Below are 27,648 nucleotides of genomic sequence, written 5' to 3'. Positions count from 1 at the left end.
GTGATGGTATGATCGGCTCCGATAGAATCAGCCCTTCTCAGCAAGGCAGTGATTCAAAACAATTCCACTAGACTTGGGGTGGAAAGAACTATCTGTATCCAGAGAGAGAGAATTATGGAGACCGAATGTGCAGCAAAACAGAGTATTCTCACTTTTTTCTTGTTGCCTGCTTGTTTTTCCTTCTTTCTTGTGGTTTTCCCCTTTTGGTTTGAATTTTCTTTCACAACATGATTAATATGGAGATGTGCTTAAAATGGTTGTATCTGTGTATCAGATTGCTTGCTCTCTTGGGTGGGGGGGGAGGTAAGAGAGAGACAGAGAAAAACATTTGGAGCTCAACATCTTACAAAAATGAACATTGAAAACTATCTTTACATGTCATTGGAAAAAATGAAATTGCTATTAAGGAGTTTAAAGATAAAATAAAATGATGTTGCCTCAAATCACTTCGGGTCATACAGCAGCTATCCCGGTGGGTTCTCATGGAATCACGGATCTAGATCTGAAAGGCCAGATTGAGGCCATTTTACAGGTCAGGAAACTGAGGCCCAGGAAGGAGGAGTGATTTGCTGAGCATCACTTATATTGGAAGTGTTCTGATATTTTCTATTAGGAGGAAAGAAAATATAGAGTCATTAACCCCATATTGTGTTAGAGTGAATCTAAGAGATATAGCCCACCGAGAGGGAACGCCGGGCCTGGAGTCAGGAAGACCCGAGGCCCTGAGCAAATCTGATCGTTTCAGTGTCCTCAATGATAAAATGGGGGGTAATAATAATACCTCCCCTGAAATAGCTCTTTATTATTATTAGAGTGGCACCTGACTTTGAGTTCTACTGCATGCTCTGTTTGACTTTTATTTGAACCCTAATTTCAATGCAGAATGCTCTTTCCCTTTTTTACACCATGGCGACTTTTCAATGGCTCCCCTGCCTCAGCTATACATTTGGGAGGTTAACTTTTTTTGGAACCTTTTTATTTTCAAAACATATGCCTAGATAGTTTTCAACATTCTCCCTTGGAAAACCTTGTGTTCCAAATTGGGGAGGTTGACTTTTGATTGAATTCACTTACTTATTTTTGTTAGTGTGCCCATTTTTTGGAATAGTATTTCATTTCTCCAAATACATGTAAAGATAGTTTTCAACATTCACCTTTGCAAAACCTTGTGTTCCAAATTGGGGAGGTTGACTTTTTTTTTCCTGAGGTAATTGGGATTAAGCGACTTGCCCAGGGTCACAATGGGTGTTTTGTTAGGATGTTAGATGTCGGAGGTCAGATTTGAACTCAGGTCCTCCTGACTTCAGAGCTGGTGCTCTATGCACTGCACCCACCTAGCTACCCCGGGGAGGTTGACTTTTGACTGAATTTATTTACTTATTTTTGTTAGTGTGCCCATTTTGGGGAATAGTAGTTTATTTCTCCAAATACATGCAAAGATAGTTTTCAACATTCACCTCTGCAAAATCTTGCGTTCCAAATTTTTTCTCCTGTCTCCCTTCCCCCCTCAGATAGCAAACAATCTGACACAGGTTAAAAATCTGCAATTCTTCTAAACCTATTTCCATATTCGTCGTGCTACACAAGAAAAATCGAATCGAAAGGGAAAAAAAAACAGGAAAAAGAAAAAAGAAGAAGCAAACAAACAACTATCCCCCAAAGGATAAAAATACCGTGCTTTGATCTACTTTGTCTCTATTGGATGTGGATGACACAAGTCCTCCTTGTTGAAAAGAGCCAGGTTTTGACTGAATTTAACAGATTGATTGCTTCACAGCATCAGCCACTACATGGACAAAATCAGTGCAATAAGTCACTTGTCACGTTCTGTTGATCTCCAGCTCTTTCTTCGCCTGGGGGGGCCTTTTCAAGCTGTGCTCTTTTGCCAGCTTGCCCTGCCTGGCAGTCCACCAGCCCAGAGCTTGTGCCGGGAAGTCCCGTGGAAAGGCGAGAACAGGAGACTTGGCGGTAGCACTGTGGGGTCTGTGCTTGTCTTTCCTGCCTTTTCCCACGAGCTCTTCCTTCCTCTCTTCTGGCTCCGGTTTGGTGTGCTTGCGTAAGGCAGTCAGGCAACTGAGGTATCTGCCTCTTTTTTTCCTTTTCCTACTTCAGCTCCTCTGGGAGCCGCTCTTCATGGCAAAGGATCGCTCCAGGCCCTTTGGTGCTGCTACTTCTGCCCCCGGAGTATCCTGGAAGCTGATCTCAGAACCTTTTTCTCTTCTGTGGTTGCATCAAGAGAACTTTATGGGAGAATAACATCCCTGGGACTTGGGACTTGCATTTTTCCCAGAATGAAGAAGGCCACGCAGCTCTTGCTCGCCAGCTCTGTCCTGTGTCTCCTGAAAGAGAGTATCTGCGCTACCCGGAGATACTATATCGGGGCCGTCGAGCTGTATTGGGACTATAGGAGAAGTGAGCTGCTCAGTGCTCTCAGCCTGGAGCCAGGGTAACGTCTTAGTGTCTGCTCTTTTCTATTTGGGGGTTTGAAAGGTTGAGTCAGTCTGAGGCCGGCTAGGACTCTTGCTTCAAATAACGGGTGGGCTGGCACTCGTGCCGGTCGTGGCGCAAAGCCAAACGGCCACCTAGAATGCCCCCGCTGGCTGGGCTCCGTGTTTGCCTAAATGCCCAGCTGGCTAAGGTTCAGGGAGAGCGTTCGTTGCAGTGAGGATCGAATGGAAGGTGACTGTCATGGTTATTGTGGTTTCGTGGTTATGATTCCCTGCTTATTTGTCTAGGGTTTGCTCGGTGGCATTGTACCTATCGCTCCCTTTCTTCAGAAAGCCAACTCGGACCGGTCCATTTTCCAGCTCCTTTCCCCCCCCCCATCTCTCCCCAATCTCTAACTTTCATAGATGAGAGAAGTGATGCTTCTACTCCAGCACTCAGGGCATTGTGAACCCTCCGATATTTGGCACATTCTGTTGAACTGGCAGCAATCAAAAGTCATTAGTCATTAATTGAAAATCATTTCAGCTCCATCATTCTACCCGAGCGGATTTCTCTCACCATTTAGCCCACTCCTGTGTATCACATCCCAGATAGGAACTGGGCTAAGGAAGCCAGTGAGGCCCTTTCCAGCTGCCCCCTTCTGGGGCCTGAAATATTCTTCCCTCTGAGACTGTAGAAAGAACAGTGGATTTGAAGCCAGATGCCTTGGGCCCATATCCTGGCTCTGTCACTGCCTACCCATGTGACCCTGGACAAGTCCCTTCCCTTTTCTGGGCTTCAGTTTCCTTACACGTAAGGAATTTTACACGTAAAATGAGGGAGTTGAAGCCAGAGATTTCCAAGCTCCCTCCGGTCTGAGGTCTAAGACTCTTCCTGGTTCTGTTCCTGTTGCTGAGTGTTTGCTCTGGGTAAGGTGAGTGATAGGGAGAGAAAACACACATGTCCTCAGGGGGCTTTCAGTGGGTTGGGAGTAGGAAATTCGTGTACATCAGTGCCTGCAGTCCAGGGAAGAATATGATAGAGACCACAAAAAAGTGCTAACACAGGAGAAATCTTGGGAATAGGTGTCAATCTGGGAAGTCTTTCTGGAGGAGGAGAGGCATGTGTGAAGGCTTGTGAGCTATGGGCTGGATTTTAACTCCCAAAGGTTTTAATCCAGGCTTCTTAACTTGGGGTTTATGAACTTGTTTTTTTTTTTTTTTAAATATTTTGAGAACTGTATTTCAATATAGTTTGTTTCCTTGGTAATCGGCTGTATTTTGTATTTATGCATTTCAAAATCTCATTCTGATAAGGAGGTCCATAGGTTTCTAACACAAACAAGAACCGTTGCCTTAAAGGGAGGTGAAGGAATTTTAGGGAGTTAGGGTGGGTAGAAGGAACAGTTTGAGCAAGACTCTGGGGGCAGGGCCTGAGATGGAGAGTTGCCTGCTTTAGCTGAGAAGTATAAGAGAAAGCAGGAGAGGTGGTTTGTGGTCAGATATATTCCAAACCAGAAAACCAGAGCCTCAGGAAGCCAGTGACTTGCTGGCTCTCCTGAACCCCCCTCAAGAAACCTGCCATTTTCTGGGGATTTAGAGCATACTACTTCTTGCAATGGCCCCATCACTCCCAAGTGCATCTTTTGGACTGTTCGGGCCTTCTCCCCTAAGTCTCCCTTGGCTCGTTTATTTATTTGCTTCGGTTGTTTGTTGATTAGTTTCCAACATTCGTTTTTATAAGATTTTGAGTTCCAAATTTATTTCCCTCCCTCCTTGACCTCCTCCCCTCCCCGACAGCAAGTAATCTGCTATGGGTTAAACACGGACAATCCTTGTAAATATATTTTCATATTTCTCATGTTGGACAAGAAGAATCAGATCAAAAGGGAAAAAACCAAAAGAGAGTGAAAACATACAAACAAAAAGGTAACTTGGATCCACGTTCAGTCTTCCTAGTTCTCTCCCTGGATGAGCCTGGCATTCTCCATCCCATTAGAATCGTCTTGAATCACTACGTTGTTGAGAAGAGCCAAGTCCATCCCATTTGATCATCACTTAATCTCGCTGTTGCTGTGTACAATGTTCTCTTGGTTCTGTTCACTTCACTTAGCATAGTTCATGTAAGTCTCTCCAGACCTCTCTAAAATCATCCTGTCGATCATTTCTTATAGAACAATAACATTCATATACCACAACTTATTCAGCCGTTCCCCAACTGGTGGATAGTCACTCAATTTTCAGTTCCTGGCCACCACAAAAAGAGCTGCACAAACACTTTTGTACACGTGGGTCCTTTTGCCTCTTTTATGGACTTTTTGGAATACAGACCCAGTAGTGACACTGCTGCATCAACCCACTTGGCTCATCTTTCACCCCTCTGCTTTGCATTGCCACAATCCTCAGTTTCTCTGACAAGTCTCATTTCTTCTTAGCTCAGGATTCCACAAAAACAAAACAAAACAAAACTTCCCAGATTTATTTAGGATACTCGATTCTAGACAATGAATTTTATTTTATTTTATTTTTTTTTTTTACCATTTATCTTATTATATTTTTTCCAAAGTGTTTTCTCATAACAGCCTTGGGATTCAAGATAATATGATGACAGGATGTTTCATGCAAATGAGATTGCTATCCCATTTTATAGATGAGAAAACCAGGTTCAAAAACACCAAGTACCTGCAGTCATACAGCTAATAAAGAAAAATAATTCAAATTCACATTCAGTCCTTCTGATTTTAAATCCACAGTTCTTTCCTTTTCAGCAAATTGTCTCACTAAAAGCTTTTTTTTTCTTATTTTTTGATTATAGCTTTTTCTTTACAAGACATATGCATGGGTCATTTTTCAGCATTGACAATTGCAAATCGTTTTGTTCCAACTTTTCCCCTCCTTCCCCCCCACCCCTTCCCCCAGATGGCAGGTAGGCCAATATAAGTTAAATATGTTAAAGTATAAGTTAAATACAATATATGTATACCTGTCCAAACAGTTATTTTGCTGTACAAAAAGAATCAGACTTTGAAATAGGATACTATTAGCCTGTGAAGGAAATCCAAAATGCAGGCGGACAAAAATAGAGGGATTGGGAATTCTATGTCGTGGTTCATAGCCATCTCCCAGAGTTCTTTCCCTGGGTGTAGCTGGTTCAGTTCATTCCTGCTCTATTGGAACTGATTTGGTTCCTCTCATTGTTGAAGAGGGCCATGTCCATCAGAATTGATCATCATATAGTATTGTTGTTGAAGTAAATAATGATCTCCTGGCCCTGCCCATTTCACTCAGTATCAGTTCCTGTAATTCTCTCCAGGCCTTTCTGAAATCATCCTGCTGGCCATTTCTTACTGAACAATAATATTCCATAGCATTCATATACCATAACTTATTCAGCCATTCTCCAGTGGATGGGCATCCACTCAGTTTCCAGTTTCTGGTCACTACAAAGAGGGCTGCCACACACATTCTTGCACATGTGGGTCCTTTTCCCTTCTGTAAAATCTCTTTGGGATAGAAGCCCAGTAGTAGCACTGCTGGATCAAAGGGGATGCGCAGTTTGATAACTTTTTGAGCATAGTTCCAGATTGTTCTCCAGAATGGCTGGATGTATTCATAATTCCACCAATTAATGTATCAGTGCCCCAGTTTTCCCGCATCCCCTCCAACATTCCGCATTATCTTTCCCAGTCATTCTAACCAATCTGACAGGTGTGTAGTGGTATCTCAGAGTTGTCTTCATTTGCACTTCTCTGATCAATAGTGATTTAGAGCACCTTCTCATATGGCTAGAAATACTTTCAACTTCTTCATCTGAGAATTTAGACAATGAATTTTAAAAGGGATACTGACAACTGAGAACATGTGAAGAGTAGAGGGACTGGGATGATGAGGGAACTGAAGACCATGTTCATGAGAATGATGTAAGGAACTAAAGCGGTTTAGCTTAGAAAAGAGCCATCCCTCGGACATGGTTCTTTTCAACAATGAGGTGATTCAGGCCAATTCCAATATACTTGTGATGGAGAGAGACGTGTTTCTGTGAATATTTTGGTTTCTATGGATCCTTTCTATTTTTGGCCTCTTGGAGAATAGGCATAGCATTGGAGTCTGAATCAAAAGACATAGCCATTTTGGAGTATCTCACTGTAGTTTCAAATTGCTTTCCAGAGTGTTGAACCAATTCCCAATTCTTCCCACAATGCTTTAATGTGCCTAGTTTTCCATAGCTGTAAAGAAGTCTTTCCTGCATCAGATCCTGCACCAGCATCCTTGGGAGCATGTAAATATCTGCCTCCATCCCTATTTGGGTTCTAATTGATGCAATCATTGGGGCCTATGCCTGGCAAGCATCCAACTCCTGTTCATACCCTGATGTTCACTATTCAGTAGGTGTAAGTATTCTTGTTTTTTTGTTTGGTGGAATGGAGTGTGGGGTCGTACTCCATTCTCTCGTTGCCCTTCCTTGTTCTATTCTGGAGAGTCATACTGAACCTTAAGTAAGATTTTTTTCTCTTGCCCTTTGATAAATCAAAACTTCCTGATTCTACAAAAACCTTTGACAACAGTCACGTTGGCCCTTTTTCAACTCTTCAGTTAGATTCAGAGTTAAGGGAGATAAATGACAAAATGTTCCTGGCACTCAAAGGCTGTCCTTTTCTTTTCCGGATTTTTGTTGTTTGGGGACTTCTCTTCTGCTCTCACATGGAAAAGTTCTGGCAAACGTATGTGCATCCAGCGTCCCTGCTTTGAACTCTTATTTCATATCTGATTGGAAACCTGTTTGAATTCTCATTGCATTATCTGGTTCTATCTTGTTAACAATGCTGTGGTCAGACCCAGCCCTTCCTGTTAATCAGTATCAAAATGATTTCATCGATTAAGACGAATGATCAAAAGACAAATCCCAACATCTCCAGTTACACTGAAAGTGAATGCATGTATTTAATATCAGGTGGACTGTGTGGTCCATTATTCACATATTTCCAAATATCTTAGTACTTGATGCCATTCAACGGTCTGATATTCAATTGCATTTTTAATACGCAACTTTTACCATCCTATGAATGGAGGTGATCGCCGTTGCCGTCTTCCCCTCTGCTCAGATCAATGTGTGGGATTGTGTTTAGTTCTGGGCACCATATTTCAAGAATGATTGAAGAGGTCCAGAGAATGGTATCCAGGATGGCCGAAGGACTTGAGAACATGCTGGAAATGAGACTCGATCGAAGGATCTGGGGGGGTTTATTTTGGAAAAGAGAACACTAGAGAGTGGGTGGGTAAGGACCCATACATGAGAGCAGTTCAGGGATCTGAAGATGTATCAGCAGAGAAGGGCTTGCTTAGCCTTCTGCTGCTTGGCTTCTTTGGGACCAGTTGGAGAACATGCGATAGAGTGACAGCTTTCAATTTCAAGTCAAGAAAGACTTAACATGGAGAGTTCTCCCGAAGCACCAAAGGCTGCCTGGACAAGTAACAACAGTTTTCAAAGCACTTTACTAACGGGATCTCATCAGATGCTTACATGAACCATGAATAGTGGTGCTATTATTAGCCCTATTTTACAAATGAGGAAACTGAGGCTCATCAAGTTTATGTAGCAGCGTGGTACAGTGAGAGGAGGCCTAGATTCCATCCCCACTTCTGCTGCTGCGTTGTAACCTTAGACAAGTTTCTTTGTCTGGTAAGTGAGAGGGCTGGGGTTTTTTTTTTTTTTTCTTTTTCTTTTTGGCTGCAGCAATTGGGGTTAAGTGACTTGCCCAGAGTCACACAGCTAGAAAATATTAAGTGTCTGAAATCAAATTTGAACTCAGGTCCTCCTGACTTCAGGACTGGTGCTCTATCCACTGCCCCACCTAGCTGCCCCGAGAGAGGGCTGGATTTGAAAGAAAAAGCAAACAAAAGGCAAAAATATTATGTTTCAATCCGCATTCAGTCTCCGGATGAGTATGGCATTTTGTATCCCAAGTCTATTGGAATTGCCTTGAATCGCCACATTGCCAAGATCACAATTGATCATTCCATTAGCTTGTTAGTGTGTCCAATGTTCTCTTGGTTCTGTTCACTTCACTCAGCATCAGTTCACGTAAGTCTTTCCAAGCTTTTCTGAAATCAGCCTGTTCATTATTTTGGTATTATGTTCTAAACTTTGGGAAGGTGAATCTACTCCAATTTTACCTCTCAGGACTACTAGGTCCTGAGAATAAAAATATAGAAAAATGGAAATGGATAAAATAAATCATGGGAAAAGATCCACATGTAGAAAAATGTTTCTAGCAGCTCTCTTTGTGGTGGCAAAGAACTGGAACTTGAGGGCATGTCCATTAACTGGGGAATGGGTGAACAATGAATGGAATGGAATACTATTATTGTTCTGTAAGAAATAATGAGCAGGTGGGTTTCAGAAAAGCAGAACAAGTGAGCAGAAGCGGGATATTGTACACAGTAACGACTCTGATGGACTTCGATGGACTTAGCTCTTCTCAGCAATACAATGACCTAAGACAATTCCAAAAGACTCACGATGGACTAAGAACTATGGCGTCTGAATGCAGATTGAAGTATACTATTTTCATTTTTCTTTCTCGAGGTTTTCTCCTTTTGTTCTGATTCTTCTTTCGCTACATGTCTAATGTGGGAATAGATTTCATATGATTGTACATGTGTAACCTCTATCAGATTGCTTGCCCTCTGGGGAGGAGTGACAGGGGAGGGAGTAAAAGTTGGGGATGCAAAATCTTTTAAAAATGAACATCGAAAGCTATCTTTACTTGTCATTGGAAAAAAGAAAATACTGCTAAATGGGGGGGGGGATTGTGACTATGAAAGCTGTATGAATCCTGTAGAACACATGTATACATATGCAGAGAGGCCGAGTTTGGTCGTCTCAGTACATTTCGCTCTCCCTTGTTAACTGTACTCCTTACAGGCCGAAAGTGCCACGTGGTGGTCATTAGGTACGTGATAGCTTCCATTAGGCACCTGATAGTTCTGTAGCCGAGGCCTTCTTCTTATCCCTTGAGACCTGGGAAGGTTGAATTAGGACCAACAGGTGGGAGGGAAAAGGTGGCTGATTTTCGGCTCAGAGTAAGCATTTGCTCACGGTGAGAACCATCTACTCATGGAATGAGCTGTGTGATAAGGCAGTGAGTACCCTGGTACTGGAGATGCTGAGTTTCCTTTGTCACTGACAGGAAGTACATGTGCAAGCTGAAATCATTTCTCTTTTTCCCCTTGGAAAAAATTCCCGTTGGTCCTTATCCCGGTTCTATCCTAACAGACTCTGTATTCCTGCCTCAGTGGGATGACGACCCCACGCTGGGACGAGTTGTTCTAGTGCAAATAATGATGTTGAAATGGCTTATTCACCAGGTGGAACTCGGCCTGAAATTCCTTTGGGCTCATCTTGTCCTTTCCCACCACAGGTGGGCCCAGAGAGCCACGTGGGAGATTTTTCATGCAAAGAGAAAGAACTTTCTGGACCTGGTGCCTCCGGCAAAATTAGCTCAAGCTTCTCTGCCTACTTTTCCAGCCTTCCCATTGGTTCTTGGCTATGGACATAGCCTAAGGCACATGGCCTACCCGCAGGCTTTTATTAAGGAAGTAGGGGCAGTGGCCCCCATGGGGGGGTTAAGGTCCTTTTGGAATGAATGCTCTTTCTACTGGAGAACAAGAAGAAAAATTCCATAATCTCTTAAAATCCCTTGCACCCATTCCATTCGAAGAGTGCCTACACACTCAGGGGATGATACAGAATCCAGCAAAGTAGCATCTCTCCGTTGCCTGTCCCCTTCCTGTCCCTGTAATCACTTTCCACTTATTTCTAACCTTTGGGAGGGAGAAGCGTGATAAAGGTAGGGAAGGAGTTGAGTCCGGCCCCTTGGATGTGGATACCTCGCTGGCAGCCCATCCTATTGATCGCTCTTTTCTGTGTCCATTTGTTTGTCCTTGCTGCCCTATCTGGAGGCCACCCACAGCCAGCGGAGGGGGGTTCATATAGAACCCTGAGGCATCATTAGGTGGCCTTTTAAGGGTTAGCACTAATTTGAAAAAGTTACCATTAATTCTTCATTTTTTTAGTGAGCTGGAGCCCTAAAGCGACCTCCCAGACGTGGCTCTGTTGGAATGCTTACACTGTGTATGTGATGCATAAGTCTGTGTTTGGGGTATGTGAGTGAATATGGGAGTATGTGAGTGTGTGTGCATATTCCCAGAGCCGGAGTGACTGTCTCTGGAGGGCAGTCGCCTTGTTTTATCATTCCTAAGGGCTGACACCTAAGACACTCCAAGCCTGTGGAATTCTGGGATCTCCAGCAGAGTTTACAGCAGAAGGCACCCTTCGGCACATGTGTGTATGGGGGTAAGGGCCCCTGAAGTTTTTCCTTGGCCAAAGGTGAGGAGTTGGCCATCTCAGACAGACGCTAAGGAAGCCAGTCCATTCCCCAGCCCTATAGGCACGTGAGCTCATGGATTCATACTGTGACTTTCTGGCATTGGGAAACAGGTGGCCTGAGAACACCGGTCGGGCAACTTGCGGACTATGGAAGTCAAAGGGGCTTTCGGGGACAGGAAAGAAACAGATGCTTGAAAACTTTCTACAACTTAAGCCTAATTCCATCCTGTATCAGAAACTTCCAACACTTGTGGGAAAAAAATTTCAAAGTGGAATCTTGCCTCCAATACTACCCGAATGGTTTTGGCCAAAAGATATCACCTCATTTAGTCTGAGTTTCCCTATTTTCTTTCTTTCTTTCTTTGTTTAAATATATACAATCCTTTTAAACACATCTCCATATTTGTCATGTTGTACAAGAAAAATCAAATCAAAAGGGAAAAAACATGAGAACAAGAAAATCAAAACAAACAAAAGGTGAAAATCCTGTGCTTTGATCTATATTCAGTCTCTGTGTTCTCTCTCTGGATAAGTAGGGCATTTTCCAGCTTAAATCTTTTGGAATTTCCTTGAATCACCAAGTCCATCACAGTTTATCATCACATCATTTTCTTGTTACTTTGCACAAGTTTTTTTTGGTTCTGCTCACTTCTCTCAGCATCAGTTCGGATAACTCTTTCCAGGCCTCTCTGTATTCATCCTGCTGATTATTTCTTACAGAACAATGATATTCCATAACATTCATATACCACAATTTATTCAGCCATTCTCCAACTGATAGGCATCCACTCAGTTTCCAGTTCCTTGCCACCACAAAAAAGGCTGCTACAAGCATTATTGCACATGTGGGTCGCTTTCCCTCCTTTAAGATTTCTTTGGGATATAAGCCCAGGAGTAACACTGCTGGATCAAAGGGGCTGCACAGTCTGATAGCCCTTTGAGCATGGTTCCAAACTGCTCTCCAGAATGGCTGGATCCCTTCACATCTCCACTAACGGTGTATTAGTGCCCCGTTTTCCCATATCCCCTCCAAAATTCATCATTATCTTTTCCTGTCATCTTAATCAATCTGGGAGGCGTGAGGTGGAACCTCCCTGGTTCTTAAAATGATGTTTCTTCCGCTTCTAAATCTACGAATCTAAGAAAGGAACAAAAAGAAACAGAGGCAAAGTCTTTGGCCCTGGCCGTACAGATGGTCCCAGATAGAAATGCTCTGGCCATGAAGGCTGCAGCTCTGAGCAGGATTCCTTCCACGTTGGGCCATTGTTCTTTATAAGAGCTACAAGAAATAATTACTAACTCTTTGTCCAGCAAGTTTTGGAGGGACTTCTACTACACAGTATTACCAGTGAGACTCACTGAGGACAATTAATGGCCTCCTTTGTCTCAGAGTGATGAAGGCAACATTGAGATTAAGTGCTTCCTTGTCCTAGAAGGCTCGGGCAGACTTGACAGCGGTGTCCCTTGGTTTCCTCAAGTCTGGGTTGATGGGTGGGAGAGAACCCAGTCCATTCCCCAGCCCTATAGGCACGTGAGCTCATGGATTCATACTGTGACTTTCTGGCATTGGGAAACAGGTGGCCTGAGAACACCGGTCGGGCAACTTGCGGACTATGGAAGTCAAAGGGGCTTTCGGGGACAGGAAAGAAACAGATGCTTGAAAACTTTCTACAACTTAAGCCTAATTCCATCCTGTATCAGAAACTTCCAACACTTGTGGGAAAAAAATTTCCAAGTATTGTAGTGATGAGAGGATATGTTGTTGTTTGGTTCATGACTACCACACGTGCCAAGGACTTGTAGCACTGGGTGCAGGCTGAGCTGGATAGTGTTTGGTTTTCCTTCCAGCTCTGGGGTCCACCTATATCTCTCCATCCCTCGGATTTTCCTTCCATTCTTTCTTCTTGGTTCCTTTCCCCTTTCTTCCTTCTTTACCTTCTCTCTCCTTCCTTTTCTTTACCTTTCTCCCTTCCCACCCCATTCCCTTTCTATCCCTTTGTTCTGTTCTTTCTTTGTTGTTCTTTCCCTCCCATCAGAAGCAGAGTTAGAGATGGGTAAGACTGGCAGCTGCCAAAGGCAGAATGGACAAGAGAAAACATTTAGAGATACTTTCCAACAGGACTTTTTAACGGATGCCTCCATTTTGAATGCCAGCAAATCCTGTTCTCCATGGTGAGGCCATAGTTGGGGAGCTGGGTCCCGAGGTTCCAGAAAGGTGGCCTTCACTTGGCCCAACTCCCAAAATTCGATCTTTTTTGTCCTGCCTCAATCCTCACTTGATCCTGCTCTCTTTCTCTTCCGATTTGTCTATTTTTCTTTTAGCTGACTACAATTAGGGACCGATGTATATAACCCTGCTCGGACTGCCTGCCAACTTCCATGATATGTCTATTTGTCTTTATTGGCCGAAGGCCAGAGTGTCTAGAGAGCACGGCTTCCTACGGTCTGGGGTTTCGACAAGCTTCCTAACATTCTACCTGTTCAGACTTCATCTACAGTATGGGGTCCAGTTGGGGACACCCCATTTTAGGCATGGTCTCTGCCATTCAAAGACTAATTTGAAGGGACTAAGTAATGATTAAGCTGGAGATGAGAAGTCTCAGGGGAAATCATTCAAGAAGAGCTATCCTGTTTGTGGAGAAGGGGTCCCGCTTGTTCACTTTAGCCCTAGAGGACAGAACCAGGAGGGGAAGGTGGGCGAAATGGCCGAGGGGCAAATTTGGACTGTGGTCAGGAAGGACTTGCGAGCAATGCCTTCTGTTCCAGAGTAGAAGTCTCTGCTTCAGTGTAACAGGCCTTGCCAGGCCACAGGCGAAGAGCTCCAGGGCTGTAATGACATCATTTTCTGTTCAAGTCCCTCACTCTAATCAAAGAACACTGTGTCTTGGTCTAGGAGTCCAGTTGATACACAAGGAGGAAGGGCCTTGAATTTCTTTTCTGATAACATAGTTTCACAAAGAAGAAAATACATTAATCTGCCCTTGTTTCCAAAGTAAACACTTTGTTATCAGCATGTCTTTCCATTTACTGGAAACACGCGCTGTTCAGGAAAATACAAGATACTGACTTTTGGCTCCAAGGCCCAGAAAAAAGAAATTGCTTTGTTACTGCTGGGCTTACAGTATTGTTTCAGGGAAATGAGTGGACGTAAAAGGCCAGGGTGGAGGGGCTGGGACTTCTGGTGAGTTTTTTCTCTCCTTTTTCAGGCCCCAACCAACCCATTCAGTGTCCTGCTTACCTAGCAGGCCCCCCACCCCATGCTTCTTCCCCTGCATCTTGTCCTTGAGCTCCTTGGTGGTGTCTGGCCCAGCCCGAGGAAGCCTTCTCAGAATAACATGTTTAGAAATGATCAAGAACATGCTCAATGTTAGTTATTGGTTAGTAAAGACAAAGATGCCATTATTTTCCCAACAAAGATCTCAAGCCTCTTGACATGGGTCTGGATTCTTTTTATTTAATAGTATTTTAATTTTTTAAACACATGTAAAGGTAGTTTTCAACATTCACCTTTGCAAAACCTTGTGTTCCAAATGTTTCTCCCTCCCTCCCTTGCCCCCTCAGATGGCAAGCAATGGAAGTTAAACATGTGCAATTTTTCTAAACACATTTCCATCTTCATCATTCTGTGCAAGGAAAATCAAATCAAAAGGGGGAAAAACACAAAGAAGAAAAAGACAAGCAAACAACAGCAAAGAAGAAAATTCCATGTTTTGATCCACATTGTCTCCATAGTTGTCTCTCTGAATACAGTTGGCTCTTTGACGGATCTGGTTTCTAGGTTCTTAGCCTCTTTTGTCTCCATCTTGGTGACCACTTTGGGGTGATGGGGTGAAGGGGATTGAGGGAGGGAAGGGGCTCTGAACCAGACATTTCATGAGTGATGAGGGACTCTTAGTGAGTTGAAGGTGGGGTGGTCACCCAGCCAGTAAGAATTAGAGGTGGGAGGCAAATCCAGGTCTCTAGCCATTAAACCAAGCTGCCTCTGCACTTAGTAGATGATTAATTTGTCCATTTAGCAAACGAATGAATAAATGACTGGGATCTAGTCAGACACTTAGAAAAATCCCATACATTCCTGGCCCTATTACTTATAAGATGGAGTGGGGCAGCTCCCTGCCCCCTCCCCACCCCAGGGAATCTTCTGCTCCTCTTAGAGTCAAGAAACATAGTTGCTGACATGGAGGCAGTGGGACACAAGGGAAAATACACTGAGTTTGGAGTCAAATGACCTAGACTGAAACCTTTTTTCCCCTGTGTGACTTCACCTCTCTGGGACTTGATTTCTCCATCTTTTAAAATAAGGCAGTTGGATTAAATCAGGGCTTTTGACATTTTTTCCACTCCTGATTCCTTTGCACCTGAGAAATTTGTATGTGACCCTGGGTATCTGGGTATATAAAATAGGTATACGGATCATTTCCTGAGAATAAATCCGAATTTCGAGACTGCCACATTCAGTTTAAGAAACTTTGGACTAGGTGGTCTCGAAAATCCTCAACTCTAAAGCTATTGAGCCTGTGAAGTTTTCAGTGGGTTTTGGCCATCCATAGTTTGAGATGAGCCTTCCTCAAGACTTTCTTTAAAATATAAATGGGTAAGATGGAATTTGGAACTATTGATGTGGATGTTAAATGTTAAAATGGGCTCTTTGAGGGATGAGGGGAGGTGGCATTTTTAGAGCAATCAAAGGGAAGAGCAAAATGGTGGGTGAAAAATGGGGAGTACTTTGAAGATTGTTTTTGCCTGAGGTGGTGTTGAAAAATCAGCTTGTGCCAAGGACTGACCGATGGTTCCAGCCCAGTGCTTTACTCCAGAAATCAAAGAATGTCTCCAGAAAAGAATTTGTCAGAGAAAAGGGCTCTGAGTTTAGGGTCAGTAGACTGACAGGTGGAAGTGGGAGGAGGCTCCACTGAGAGCTTTCGAGGCATGGGACCCAGCACAAGAGTTACTAATATTATTAGCAATACAAACATTTCAATATCTTGCTTAAAAGGACCCAGAGTGGGTGTGCATGGTGGTGGATCAGTGTTTGATTTTCACACCAGAGAATGTAGTTTTAGCCAGGAACATAAATACATAGGGGCATGTGTGTGTGTGTATTTAGGTTCTGTCAAATGCTTCACTAAAATTCAGAGACACAAACGGTTCTAGAACATATGAATGAGATGTTGCAAGTGACAAAAGCGCTAGATTTGCAGTCCAAAGGCTTGGATTCAAATCCCAAATTTGTAACTTGACATCTCTGGGCCTCAGTTTCTTTCTCTATAAAAGAAGGAGGCTGGACTAGATGGCTTTGAAGGTCCCTTCCAGTTCTAGAGTTAAGATCCTATGCTCTTCAATTTCCTTCTCTAGAAAATGTGGGTATTTGACAATATAATCTATAAGTTCCTTTTGAGCTTGAACAGTCTATGATCTTCAATCCAGATCCCTGTTTTCCATCTATTTTCAGTTCTAAATCCTGTGCCTATCTATAGTATTCCCCTATTCTATAATGAACAACTTTATCCAAAAAGAAAATGAGCTTAATTCAGTATTACTTGTCATTAGTGATCACTGCTTCTGTACCTACAGGCTCACAAATGATCAGCACAAGCATTAATTGTAGAATTTTGCTGAGGATCAGTATCAAGACTGTCCATCTAGGACGTGGCTCTTTTCAACAATGAGATGATTCAGGCCAGTTCCAATGGTCTTGTGATGGAGACGGCCAGAACTGAATGTGGATCACAACATAGTATTTTCACTCTTTTTGTTGTTTTCTTTCTCATTTTTTTCCCTTTTTGATCTGATTTTTCTTGTATGGTGTGATACATGGAGAAACATGTTTAGAAGAATTGCAATTTAACCTATATTGCATTACTTGCTGTCCAGGGGAGTGGATGGGGGGAAGGAGGAGAAATTTGGAACAAAAGGTTTTGCAAGAGTCAGTGTTGAAAAATTATCCATGCATGTTTTGAAAATAAAAAGCTTTCATAAAAAGAAAAGACTGCTTATCTAGAATTTCCTAGAGAGATAGAGAAGGAAAAGCACCAGCCTGAAGGAGATGTTGACCTTAGGATGTTTGTAACCCACAGACCCAACTGGAGATAATTCTCCATCAACTTGATTGACTCAGATTACTGTTAATGCTTTAAATTTTCCAAAATGCTCTCCTCTGGACACCTAAGTCAGAGAAAGGGAGTGGGGGAGAGTGGTGAGTTTGACAGATGAGAAAGCCACTGGAGATCTGTAAGTGGATGAATGACAATTCTTTGGCTGTGTGGAGAGTGGAACGTAGACGATTGCTTCCTTCAAGCCAAGTGGATGATTTTGCTTTTCTGACAATATATCAAAGCCCAGTGGCACGGGAAGTGGTAGACTACCTAGGGATGGATGAAACTCACAATATGTGCCTGTAGCTCCCTTGGTCATCCGAGAGGTGCCTCAGCTCCCCAGTGGTTTAAATGATTCTTCCAGCATCATACAACTAGGGTCAGAAAAGGGATTTGAAGCCATTGTTGTTAATTCATTCAGTTGTGTTTGACTCTTTATGACCCATGGATCATAGCAAGTCAGGTCCTTCTGTCCTCCACTGTCTCTCAAAGTCTGTTCAAACTCATGTTCTTTGTTTCCTCTCCATGTCATCCTCTGCCATCCCCTTTTCCTTTTGCCCTCAATTTTTCCCAATGTCATGGTCTTTTCCTATGGGTCCCATCTTCTCATTAGGTGGCCAGAATATTTAAGCTTCGGCTTCACTATTCGTCATCTCAATAAGAAGCCTGAATGATTTCCTTAAGCATTAACTGATTTCCTGTTCAAGGGACTCTCAAAAGTCTTCTCTAGGACCACACTTTGAAAATGTCAATTCTTCAGTGCTCAGCTTTCCTCATGGTCCAAATCTCACAGCCATACATTGCTCCTGGAAAAACTATAGCTTTGACTCTATGGACCTTTGTGGCAAGGTGATATGTCTCTGCTTTTCAGTCTGCTGTCCAGATGCGCCCTAGCTTTCCTTTCAAGGAGCAAGGACCTTTTCATTCCACGGTTGCAGTCCCCTTCTGCAGTGATCGTTGAGCCCAAGAAGAGACAATGTGACACTGCTCCCGTTTCTTCTCCCTGTCTTTGCCAGGAAGGGATAAGGCCTGTTGCCAAGGTCTTAGTTTTTTTTTGAAGCCAGGTTGTTCTAATTCTGTGTTCAACAACCATCCTACTTATTATATCATACAGCTTTTCCAGATTTTTTCCCCTTTATTTCTACTAATCTTCCTAGATTCAGCAAATCATTAGTCTGTGAATATATTTGGGGATCCTGACTCTGTTATTTGGTGTGTTAGCCATTCCTTCTTGCTATGCCATCGATACTTTCATTGATAACATGATAACAAAGCACTGATAGCAAATATTGAACAACATAGAACTACAGAAGGCTAGACTCCTAGGATGCTCCCCTAGAGACTTTCTTCCAAGCTGATACCACCTTATTAATGACTGAATTGTCAACCAATTCTTGCTGGACATGTTCACCTGAATATCTCATTAGTATGTCAATCTTCATTTGTCCATTGTCTTCCTGCTTATACCCTAACTTCTTTTACATGTTGCTGGGGTCCTGTTGGGGGTCCTATCATTCTTTGAGTCATTCTCAACTCTTCCCTTTCCCTGCTCCTCTTCTCTCTTCACCCCTCAGACAATTGGCCAAGCCATCAGACCTAGTTATTGCCTTCCCACTGTCTATGGAATGGAGCCTTAACTGGAGCATTACTATAGAGAAAAGAAAAGAAACTTTTCACTTTGGGGATCATGTGGATCATAAAATGTGACCAGAGGGTTCCCAGGTTAATAGGGAAGTCATTTCTTCATGGGCAGCTTTCATTCTGAGCATGTTTTTACTCAGAGGCAGCTAGGTAATGCAGTAGATAGAGTACCAGGCCTGGACTCAGGCCTTAGACATTAGCTGGCAAGTGTGTAACACTTGTGTTAACACTGGCAAGTCACTGAAGCTTTGTCTGCCTCAATTTCTTCAACTGTATTATGCGGATAATGATAGCACCAACCCCACAGTATTCTTGTGAAGATAAAATGAGATCATATTTGTAAAGCTCTTAGCACAGTTGTCTATGCCACATAATAGGCATTTTGAAAATATGTATTTACTTGTGAATGGATCCAGCCATTCTGGAGAACAATTTGGAACTCTGCTCAAAAAGTTATCAAACTGTGCATACCCTTTGATCGGCAGTGTTACTACTGGGCTTATATCCCAAAGAGATACTAAAGAAGGGAAAGGGACCTGTATGTGCCAAAATGTTTGTGGCAGCCCTGTTTGTAGTGGCCAGAAGCTGGAAATTGAGTGGATGCCCATCCATTGGAGAATGGCTGGGTAAATTGTGGTATATGAATGTTATGGAATATTATTGTTCTGTAAGAAACGAGCAACAGGATGATTTCAGAGAGGCCTGGAGAGACTTACAGGAACTAATGCTAAGTGAAATAAGCAGAACCAGGAGATCATTGTCCATGGCAACAGGAAGATTGTAGGATGATGAGTTCTGATGGACATGGCTCTTTTCAACAATCAGGCTAGTTCCAATGATCTTGTGATGAAGAGGGCCATCTACACCCAGAGAGAAGCCTGTGGGAACTGAGGGGGGATCACAACATAGCACTCTCACTCTTTCTGTTGCTGTTTGCTCATGTTTTATTTTCTTTCTCATTTTTTTCCTTTTTGATTTGATTTTTCTTGTGTCATGATAATTGTATAAATATGTCTGCATATATTGGATTTAACATATATTTTACCATGTTTAACATATATTGGATTACTTGCCATCTAGGGGAGGAAGGGGGGAAATTGGAACACAAAGTTTTGCAAGGGATGCTGCCAGACAGTTGGTGGGCTCAGAAAATTTTGGTGGTTTTGATGTAATATATCTTCTAGGAGAAAGAGCAATTATTTTAAGGTCCCCTGACCTTAGGGGGCTCCTGTTCTAACAATCTGTCAGTGATTCTTAATCTGGCTTTGAAATCTGTGATCCTGTGGCCCTCTGATCTAATAATGCTATTGTTCTGTAAATGATTAGAAAAGTCTTCTGCTTTAGGAATATAATAATGTTTCTTCCCTTAGACTTTAGAGAATCCTTTGTTTGTTGTGATACTGAGACTACTGTTCTAACAGTATGTCTGTCAATAATTGCAAGTCTTCTGGCCTTAGAATAGTCCTACAAACATTACTCTGTTAGTCAGTGATAACCATAACCAATTAATTCTTGAGACCACTCCTTGGTTCTACCTCTAACCCCTAAATAGCTTCTCAATGGCATGAACTGGATAAATTTGTCTCCTCGCTCCAGGTTCCTTCCTAAAATATATGGACTTTAGCCCCCTTCAATTGGTGTTACAATTACAAATAAACTTTGTCCTTGACTTAGATATGGGTTCAAGCCTGCAAATTCTTTTGAGACACCTTGTGACAACCCCAACCTTTTGGGGTACCTTCCCAACTGCAATAGTTTGTGAGTGCACAGGATCCCCTTTATTCAGAGCTCTCCAAAACTGAATCTACCTTTTTCTTTCTTTGTACAGATTTCCTCCAACAGTCCCCGACTCATTTGCATCTGATGGTTCCACTCTCTATAAAAAGGCTGTGTTTGTAGAATACACAGATAGCCGCTTTCTCCAAGCCAAGCCCAGAGCACCATGGATGGGTAATGATAATACATCAGGCTTTGGAAGATCTTCCGAAGTTCCACTTGTGTGGCCACTCCCTTAATCTCTTCCTCAGTATAGAGTGCGGCCCTTTCCCTGCCTTAACAGATAGCCAGCATGAGTTGATGTGGCTAAGAATGTGACCTATGGATTGGTCGGGTTTTGAGTGAGAAGCTTAGTCTCTAGGAAGCAGGCGCATTGTATGGCTGGGCCAGGATGCCAAGCCTGTCCAAAGACTGGAAGGAAATTTAGACAGCCACTAGTCTGAATCCTTATTTTATAGATGGAGTAGCCCCAGGAAAGGGAAAGGATTTACTTAGTCCCATGGAGAACAAGTAGCAGAGCCTGGTTCAAAGTCTTTGACTAAATCCAGAAAGCTTTCCAACATATCCCACAGTCACTGGGACCTGCCAGAGTTGCCCATGAGTAAGCCTTGGAGGGAAGGAAACACGTGAAATTGGACAGGAACCTGACCTGGGCCTTTATTGGCCAAGGGACCACACTTTCAAATGAGGGAAGTCCCTCTCCAGGATGGCTCAGCACCTTCTCTGAAAATGTAAGTGGTAGAGAGTTGGCTGGAACAATGACAATGACCAACTAGAGTCCCAGTGCCCAAGAGCCAGTGTATGTCAGTGGCAGGGCTCGAGCTCAGTCTTTCCTTGGTCTGTTCTCCTTCCTAGCCAGTTCTATGTCCATTGCTAATCCTGGCCAGAATGTGGTCTCCTTTAACTCCCAAAGGGGCTAGAAGTCCTTGGCTTCTTCCTGGACCTAGTGGTGGCTATGAGAGATTGCTGTCTCCCCAAGGCCCCATATATTGCAATCAATCAGTCTTTTGCATGATGTAGTTTTTAGACCATTCACCAGCCAAGAGATGTGCCTGTAGATGAGCACTTTTCAGTGGTCCTATTTAAATGGCACCTTCCAGAACTGGACCCGGTATCCCAGAGGCAAACTGAGTGGCACAAAATAAAGAGCACCTGCTATGTCACCTCCCTTGTGCTGGATATAGTATATATATTATATAGTATAGCCAAGATTACAGTAGCACTTTACCTTCAGTACAAGGTCTGCCTTGCACACAGTAGGAATTTAATAAATGTTTGTCAGTTGAATCCCAGGCATGTTTAAAAAAATTATTTTCCCCAATTTCTTGTAAAAAAAAGTTTCTTTTTTTTTTGGTTACACATATCCATTCATTTTTTAAAAACACATTTCCTTATGAATCATGTTGGGCGAGAAAAATCAGAACAAAGGGAAAAACCACGAGAAGAAAAAAAACCAAACAAAGTGAACATAGCATGTGTTGATTTACATTCAATCTCCTTAGTTCTCTCTGGAGGCAGACGGCATTTCCATTTAGAGTTTATTGGGATTGCCTCGTTTCTCTGAGCCACTGAGAAGAACCAGTTCTGTCATAGTTGATCATTGCACAGTCTTGCTGTTGCGGTGTTCAATTTTTCCCGGTTCTGCTTGTTCAGCATCAGTTCATGTAAAATTTTTCTGGTCTTTCTAAAATCAGTCTGTTCATAATTTTTTAGAACAATAGTATTCCCTTATTTTTATATACCATAATTTATTCAGCCACTCCCCGATTGATAGGTTTCAACTCATTTTCCAATTCTTTGCCACCACGAAAAAAAGAGCTCCAGGCACATTTTCCTAGTGTGCTTAGACCCCCTAATGGGATTGGGATTGACCGTGGCGCCCTTGCATTTGCCCCATGTTGCTTCTTCCTAGGTGCTCTTTTGGGAGTGGCTAAAGGAATTAGCTGGGAATGAATGCATAGAGCTTGCTCTACTCCTTTATGGGATGATGCCTCCAAATTCTAAAGGATATGTATGTAGAGGAGCAGGGCAAAAGCAAACATTTCCATTTTGCCTGTGTTACACTGAAGATTTCCAGTCATAAGCTAAGGGTGTACTTAGGCAGACTCCCCATTCACGTCCAGTACTTATGTGACTACATGACCTCTAACTCCTTGGTTTGGCCTCGGGGACCTAAAGAGAACCCAGCCTAATTCATGAACTCGTAGCTTGTCTTCTGCCAGAGACACTGACCGAGACACACAAGATGTAACCCTGTAGGCAGCATATGGGGACCTTTCTTCCCAAACCCTTCTCTCTTTCCAGTGGAAAACAAAACCAATGGCCGACGATTAGGTGAAATTGTTTCATATGATGACACAAATGATGTGATGGGGGCAAAGCAAGTGGCTGAGCAGCTCCTCTTTGAGCTCTGCTTTGACATCAAAGTCTACTTTTAGTTTTGAAGGGAGTCGCAGATGGATGCAGCATCCTTCCAGACTCTAGGAGACTTGGCCCCTCTCTGAAATCAGGTATGGGTGGCTGCTGCCACAGTGCAGAAATACAGAGTTAATAAACCTAGGTTTTCTGATTATGCTCAAGCATGAGGATCCTGACAGACAAGCCTTTTTAGAAGCAAATTATGTCAGGGGGACAAAGAAATAATTTTTTTATATATGGCAATTCTATTATGTTCCTCTTGGCCAGAAAAGTTAAAGGGAACACAGATCCATAATCCCATGCTTCCTTCAATGTCATCAAAGGTGACCAAATAGAAAGGAGTCATAACTACATATATCCCCTAAAGAAACAGACCTGGTCAAACACACTCTATGTAAACTGAGTCAGGTTTCAGATTAAGCTACTTTTAAAGGATTTACAAATAAGCTGATTGAGATTGAAACATACTATTTTCATTTTGTTTTTTGGTTGGTTTTTTCCTTTTGCAAACTGATATTTTTTGCAAACAGTTTGTTCTTTCACATAACTAATATGGAAACAGGTTTTACAGAACTGCATTTGTATAACTTATATTAACTTGCTTATCATCTTAGGGAGGGGAAATGAAAACGGAGTAAGAAAATTTGGAAGTCAACATTGTATTTAAAAATTTGAAGGTTAAAAATTGTCCTTATATGCAATTAAAGAAACAAATTATTATTGAAAAAACAAATAAGTGGACTGAGGAGGAGGATTTACATGTCTCCAGGGAGTCAAGAATTTCTACTGAAATTCTTCCCCTAAAAGCTAAGGAATGTTTAAGGCTCTAAGTAAATTTTCACGTCTCATGGGACTGATTTTGGTCAGGTAAGATTAATATGAACCAAAGTTGTAAGAAGAATGAAATCAAAAATAAAAAATTCCATCATATAATCAAATATAAAATTAAAAAAATAATATTTACATGCACCATCCCGAGCCTGAGACAAAGCTTATAGCATAGCCAACACATGGAAGCCTAGCAGCACCGGTTCCTATGCATTTGACCTTCATTTCAGAATTTTCTTTGGAAAATGTCTTTTTCAGTTGGGCCCTTTTTGAACCCTCATTGCCTCTAAGGTCACTTGCTTTTTTAGAGCAACTCCTTGAGAGGTGGGTGGCAATCAGTATCTCCCTCTTTCAGGTCTCCTGGGTCCCATCATTCGGGCAGAAGTGCACGACACGGTGGTTATTACACTCAAGAACATGGCTTCCCATCCAGTTAGCCTCCATGCTGTTGGGATATCCTATTGGAAGGCCTCTGAGGGTAAGTGAGGCAGGCAGGCTTCTTGCTACTGCTGGCTTTGGGCTCTGACTGGGTGGGCTGGGGAAGACATTGGGGACACTGATGATAATGGAGCATTGTCTTTATTTTTGTCCATGTCTGATGTAAGTGGTGCTTGGTATCTCCAACTCTCTTTGGGGTGGTAGCCCCAAAGTGGGCCGAGAAGTGTGCTTCACAGGACCTTTAGGAGCTAACCTGGGTACCACAGATGAGTCTTCAGTGGAATTCACTTCAGACATATTTGTGAAGTTTGTGGGAGGCTGTTATTACTGAACAGAGATAGAGATCACACTACTGATGCTTACTCTCTGGGTGACTTTGAGCCCTTCCCAACTTGGGTCTCAATTTTCTCTGTGAGATGAGAGTTGGACTAGAGGGCCTCTGAGGGGTCTCTCCTAACTCTAGATCTAGACCACTCTGAAAATCTAACTTCGAATTATGCTTTCATCTCTACCTTGTATGGGTACATATGGATCACATGCAATCTAGAACCCAGAACAAATAAAACAATGGAGTTATTGCCATTCACAGTTGAGAAATTTCTTCTGTTTTGTCCCTTTCATCCCTAAGCTCACTAATATTTAAAAATTATTTTTTAAATGAATACTTATAACTATCCCACTACTTAAACATATGGAGTATTCCAAAAGTCTTAGTTCTGTTTTTTTTTTTATTATAGCTTTTTATTTACAAGTTATATGCATGGGTAATTTTACAGCATTGACAATTGCCAAACCTTTCGTTCCGACTTTTCCCCTCCTTCCCCCCATCCCCTCCCCCCGATGGCAGGTTGACTAATACATGTTAAATATGTTAAAGTATAAATTAAATACAATATAAGTTGTCCTAACAGTTATTTTGCTGTACAAAAAGAATCAGAGTTTGAAATAGTGTACTATTAGCCTGTGAAGGAAATCAAAAATGCAGGTGGACAAAAATAGAGGGATTGGGAATTCTATGTCGTGGTTCATAGTCATCTTCCAGAGTTCTTTTGCTGGGTGTAGCTGGTTTAGTTCATTCCTGCTCTATTGGAACTGATTTGGTTCATCTCATTGTTGAAGAGGGGGCCATGTCCATCAGAATTGATCATCATATAGTATTGTGGTTGAAGAATATAATGACCTCCTGTTCCTGCTCTTTTCACTCAGCATCAGTTCCTGTAAGTCTCTCCAGGCCTCTCTGAAATCATCCTGTTGGTCATTTCTTACAGAACAATAATATTCCATATTATTCATATACTACAATTTATTCAGCCATTCTCCAATGGATGGGCATCCATTCATTTTCCAGTTTCTAGCCACTACAGAAAGGGTTGCCACAAACATTTTGGTACATACAGGTCCCTTTCCCTTCTTGAGTATCTCTTTGGGGTATAAGCCCAGTAGAAACACTGCTGGATCAAAGGGTATGCACAGTTTGATAACTTTTTGAGCATAGTTCCAAATTGCTCTCCAGAATGGCTGGATGTGTTCACAATTCCACCAACAATGTGTTAGTGTCCCAGTTTTCCCACATCCCCTCCAACATTCCACATTATCTTTCCCTGTCATTCTAGCCAATCTGACAGGTATGTAGTACTATCTCAGAGTTGTCTTAATTTGCATTTCTCTAATTAATAGTGACTTGGAGCATCTTTTCATCAGAAATAGTTTCAATTTCTTTGTCTGAAAATTGTTCATATACTTTGAGCATTTAGCAATTGGAGAATGGCTTGATTTCTTATACATTTGAGTCAATTCTTTATATATTTTGGAAATGAGGCCTTTATCAGAACCTTTGAGTGTAAAAATACTTTCCCAGTTTATTGCTTCCCTTCTAATCTTGTCTGCATTAGTTTTGTTTGTACAAAAACTTTTCAATTTGATATAATCAAAATTTTCTATTTTGTGCTCAATAATGATCTCTAGTTCTTCTTTGGTAACAAATTCCTTCTTCTTCCACAGGTCTGACAGGTAAACTATCCTGTGTTCTTCTAATTTATTTATAATCTCATTCTTTATGCCTAGGCCATGAACCCATTTTGACCTGATCTTGGTGTACGGTGTTAAGTGTGAGTCAATGCCTAGTTTGTGCCATACCAGTTTCCAATTTTCCCAGCAGTTTTTGTCAAACAGTGAGTTCTTATCCCAAAAGCTGGGGTCTTTGGGTTTGTCAAACACTAGATTATTAAAGTTATTGGCTGTTTTGTCCTTTAAACCTAACCTATTCCACTGATCAACTAGCCTATTTCTTAGCCAATACCCAGTGGTTTTGGTAACTGCTGCTCTATAATATAATTTTAGATCCGGTACAGCTAGGCCACCTTCATTTGATTTTTTTTCATTAATTCCCTTGAAATTCTTGACCTTTTGTTTTTCCATATGAACTTTGTTGTTATTTTTTCTATGTCATTAAAATAGGTTTTTTGGGGAGTCTGGTTGGTAGAGCGCTAAATAAATAGATTAGTTTAGGTAGTATTGTCATTGTCATTATATTTGTTCGTCCTATCCAAGAGCATTTACTATTTTTCCAGTTGGTTAGATCAGACTTAATTTGTGTGGAAAGTGTTTTGTAGTTTTGCTCATCTTAGTTCTATTTTAAACTATTCCAGTTTACAAGATAGCCATCTACAAAGTGGTACAAATGGACTGCCGTGGTAAGGTAGGTGGCAAGGTGTCCAAGGATTGATGTGTGTGAGTGTAAGGATAATAATGGCTTGATCATAGCGGGGATTTTTCAGCTGCTTTGGAACATAAAGGCTTTAGGCCCTCTGAGAGTTGAGAGAACCTTAAGCCCGAAAATAGGGCAAATTTGGCTTTTGGGCTGGTTCCTCGTCTCCCTGATCACCTTGGGAGAATGACCTTGAATGACCTGCAACAGCAGCAGCTCGACCATTCCAACTGAAGGGAAAAACTGAAAAAAGAATGACAAAGCCAGTGGTGACTACCTTCCTTGTCTCTGCACAGCAAACAAAGCTGGAAGGGTTCTTAGATGTCATGTCATTCAACTCCTTTATTTTTTACAAAGGAAGAAACTGAGAACTAGGAGAGGGAATGTGCTTCCCCAAGATCTTGTGATGAAGAGATGCCAGGGCTAAGGCTAAAAACCTGTTCTCGTCCTACTCCTCTTTGAATCAGTAAATCCTATAATGGACAGGAATATTAATGATCATTCAGCCCATTTTGCAGATGAGGAAGCTGAGGTCTAGAGAGGGGAGGGGATTATAGAATGCCAAAATCTAAGAACCATAGACATTCTACTGTGTATCTTTGTGGCAAAAGAAGAGAGAAGCCAATGGGCCAGGAAAGAGTCATGGATTTAGATCGGGAAGAAATCTTTGAGCTTATCCAGTCCTTATGGAACAGCCAGAACTGAGGTCCACTGATTCTCAAGCCAACACTCTGAGTGAGTTTGGACATTTCCAGGCAGGGCTTCTCAAAGATTTGGAGCAAAGGCCATCGATGTGTCTGCAAGGAAGTGCAGAAGATCCAATCAGCCTAAATTAGGTGAGGAAGAGGACTTTGGCATTGGGGAAACCTGTACTTGTTCGGTCATGGCAGATTCTACACGGCCCCCTGGGCAAAAGTCTGAGGATTTTAGGTA

The 27,648-nt window shown here is 42.2% G+C and overlaps 1 protein-coding gene across 2 annotated transcripts in view; it reads left to right on the top strand.

Moving 5' to 3' along the window:
* The first annotated feature begins 2,124 nt into the window (after nucleotides 1–2,124).
* Nucleotides 2,125–27,648, top strand: part of F8 (coagulation factor VIII) — a 154,900-nt gene continuing 129,376 nt past the window's right edge. For both annotated transcript variants that reach the window (XM_051968894.1, XM_051968893.1), the window contains exons 1-3: nucleotides 2,125–2,446; nucleotides 20,377–20,498; nucleotides 23,926–24,048. In XM_051968894.1, coding sequence (XP_051824854.1) covers nucleotides 2,292–2,446; nucleotides 20,377–20,498; nucleotides 23,926–24,048 — 400 coding nt within the window. In that variant the 5' untranslated portion in view covers nucleotides 2,125–2,291. The remainder of the gene's footprint in view (nucleotides 2,447–20,376; nucleotides 20,499–23,925; nucleotides 24,049–27,648) is intronic.

Source organism: Antechinus flavipes, chromosome X, assembly GCF_016432865.1.
Source record: "Antechinus flavipes isolate AdamAnt ecotype Samford, QLD, Australia chromosome X, AdamAnt_v2, whole genome shotgun sequence".
Taxonomy (NCBI): Eukaryota; Metazoa; Chordata; class Mammalia; order Dasyuromorphia; family Dasyuridae; genus Antechinus; species Antechinus flavipes.
The sequence above is the reverse complement of the archived record's forward strand: the minus strand, read 5'-3'. Positions and strand labels throughout refer to the sequence as shown.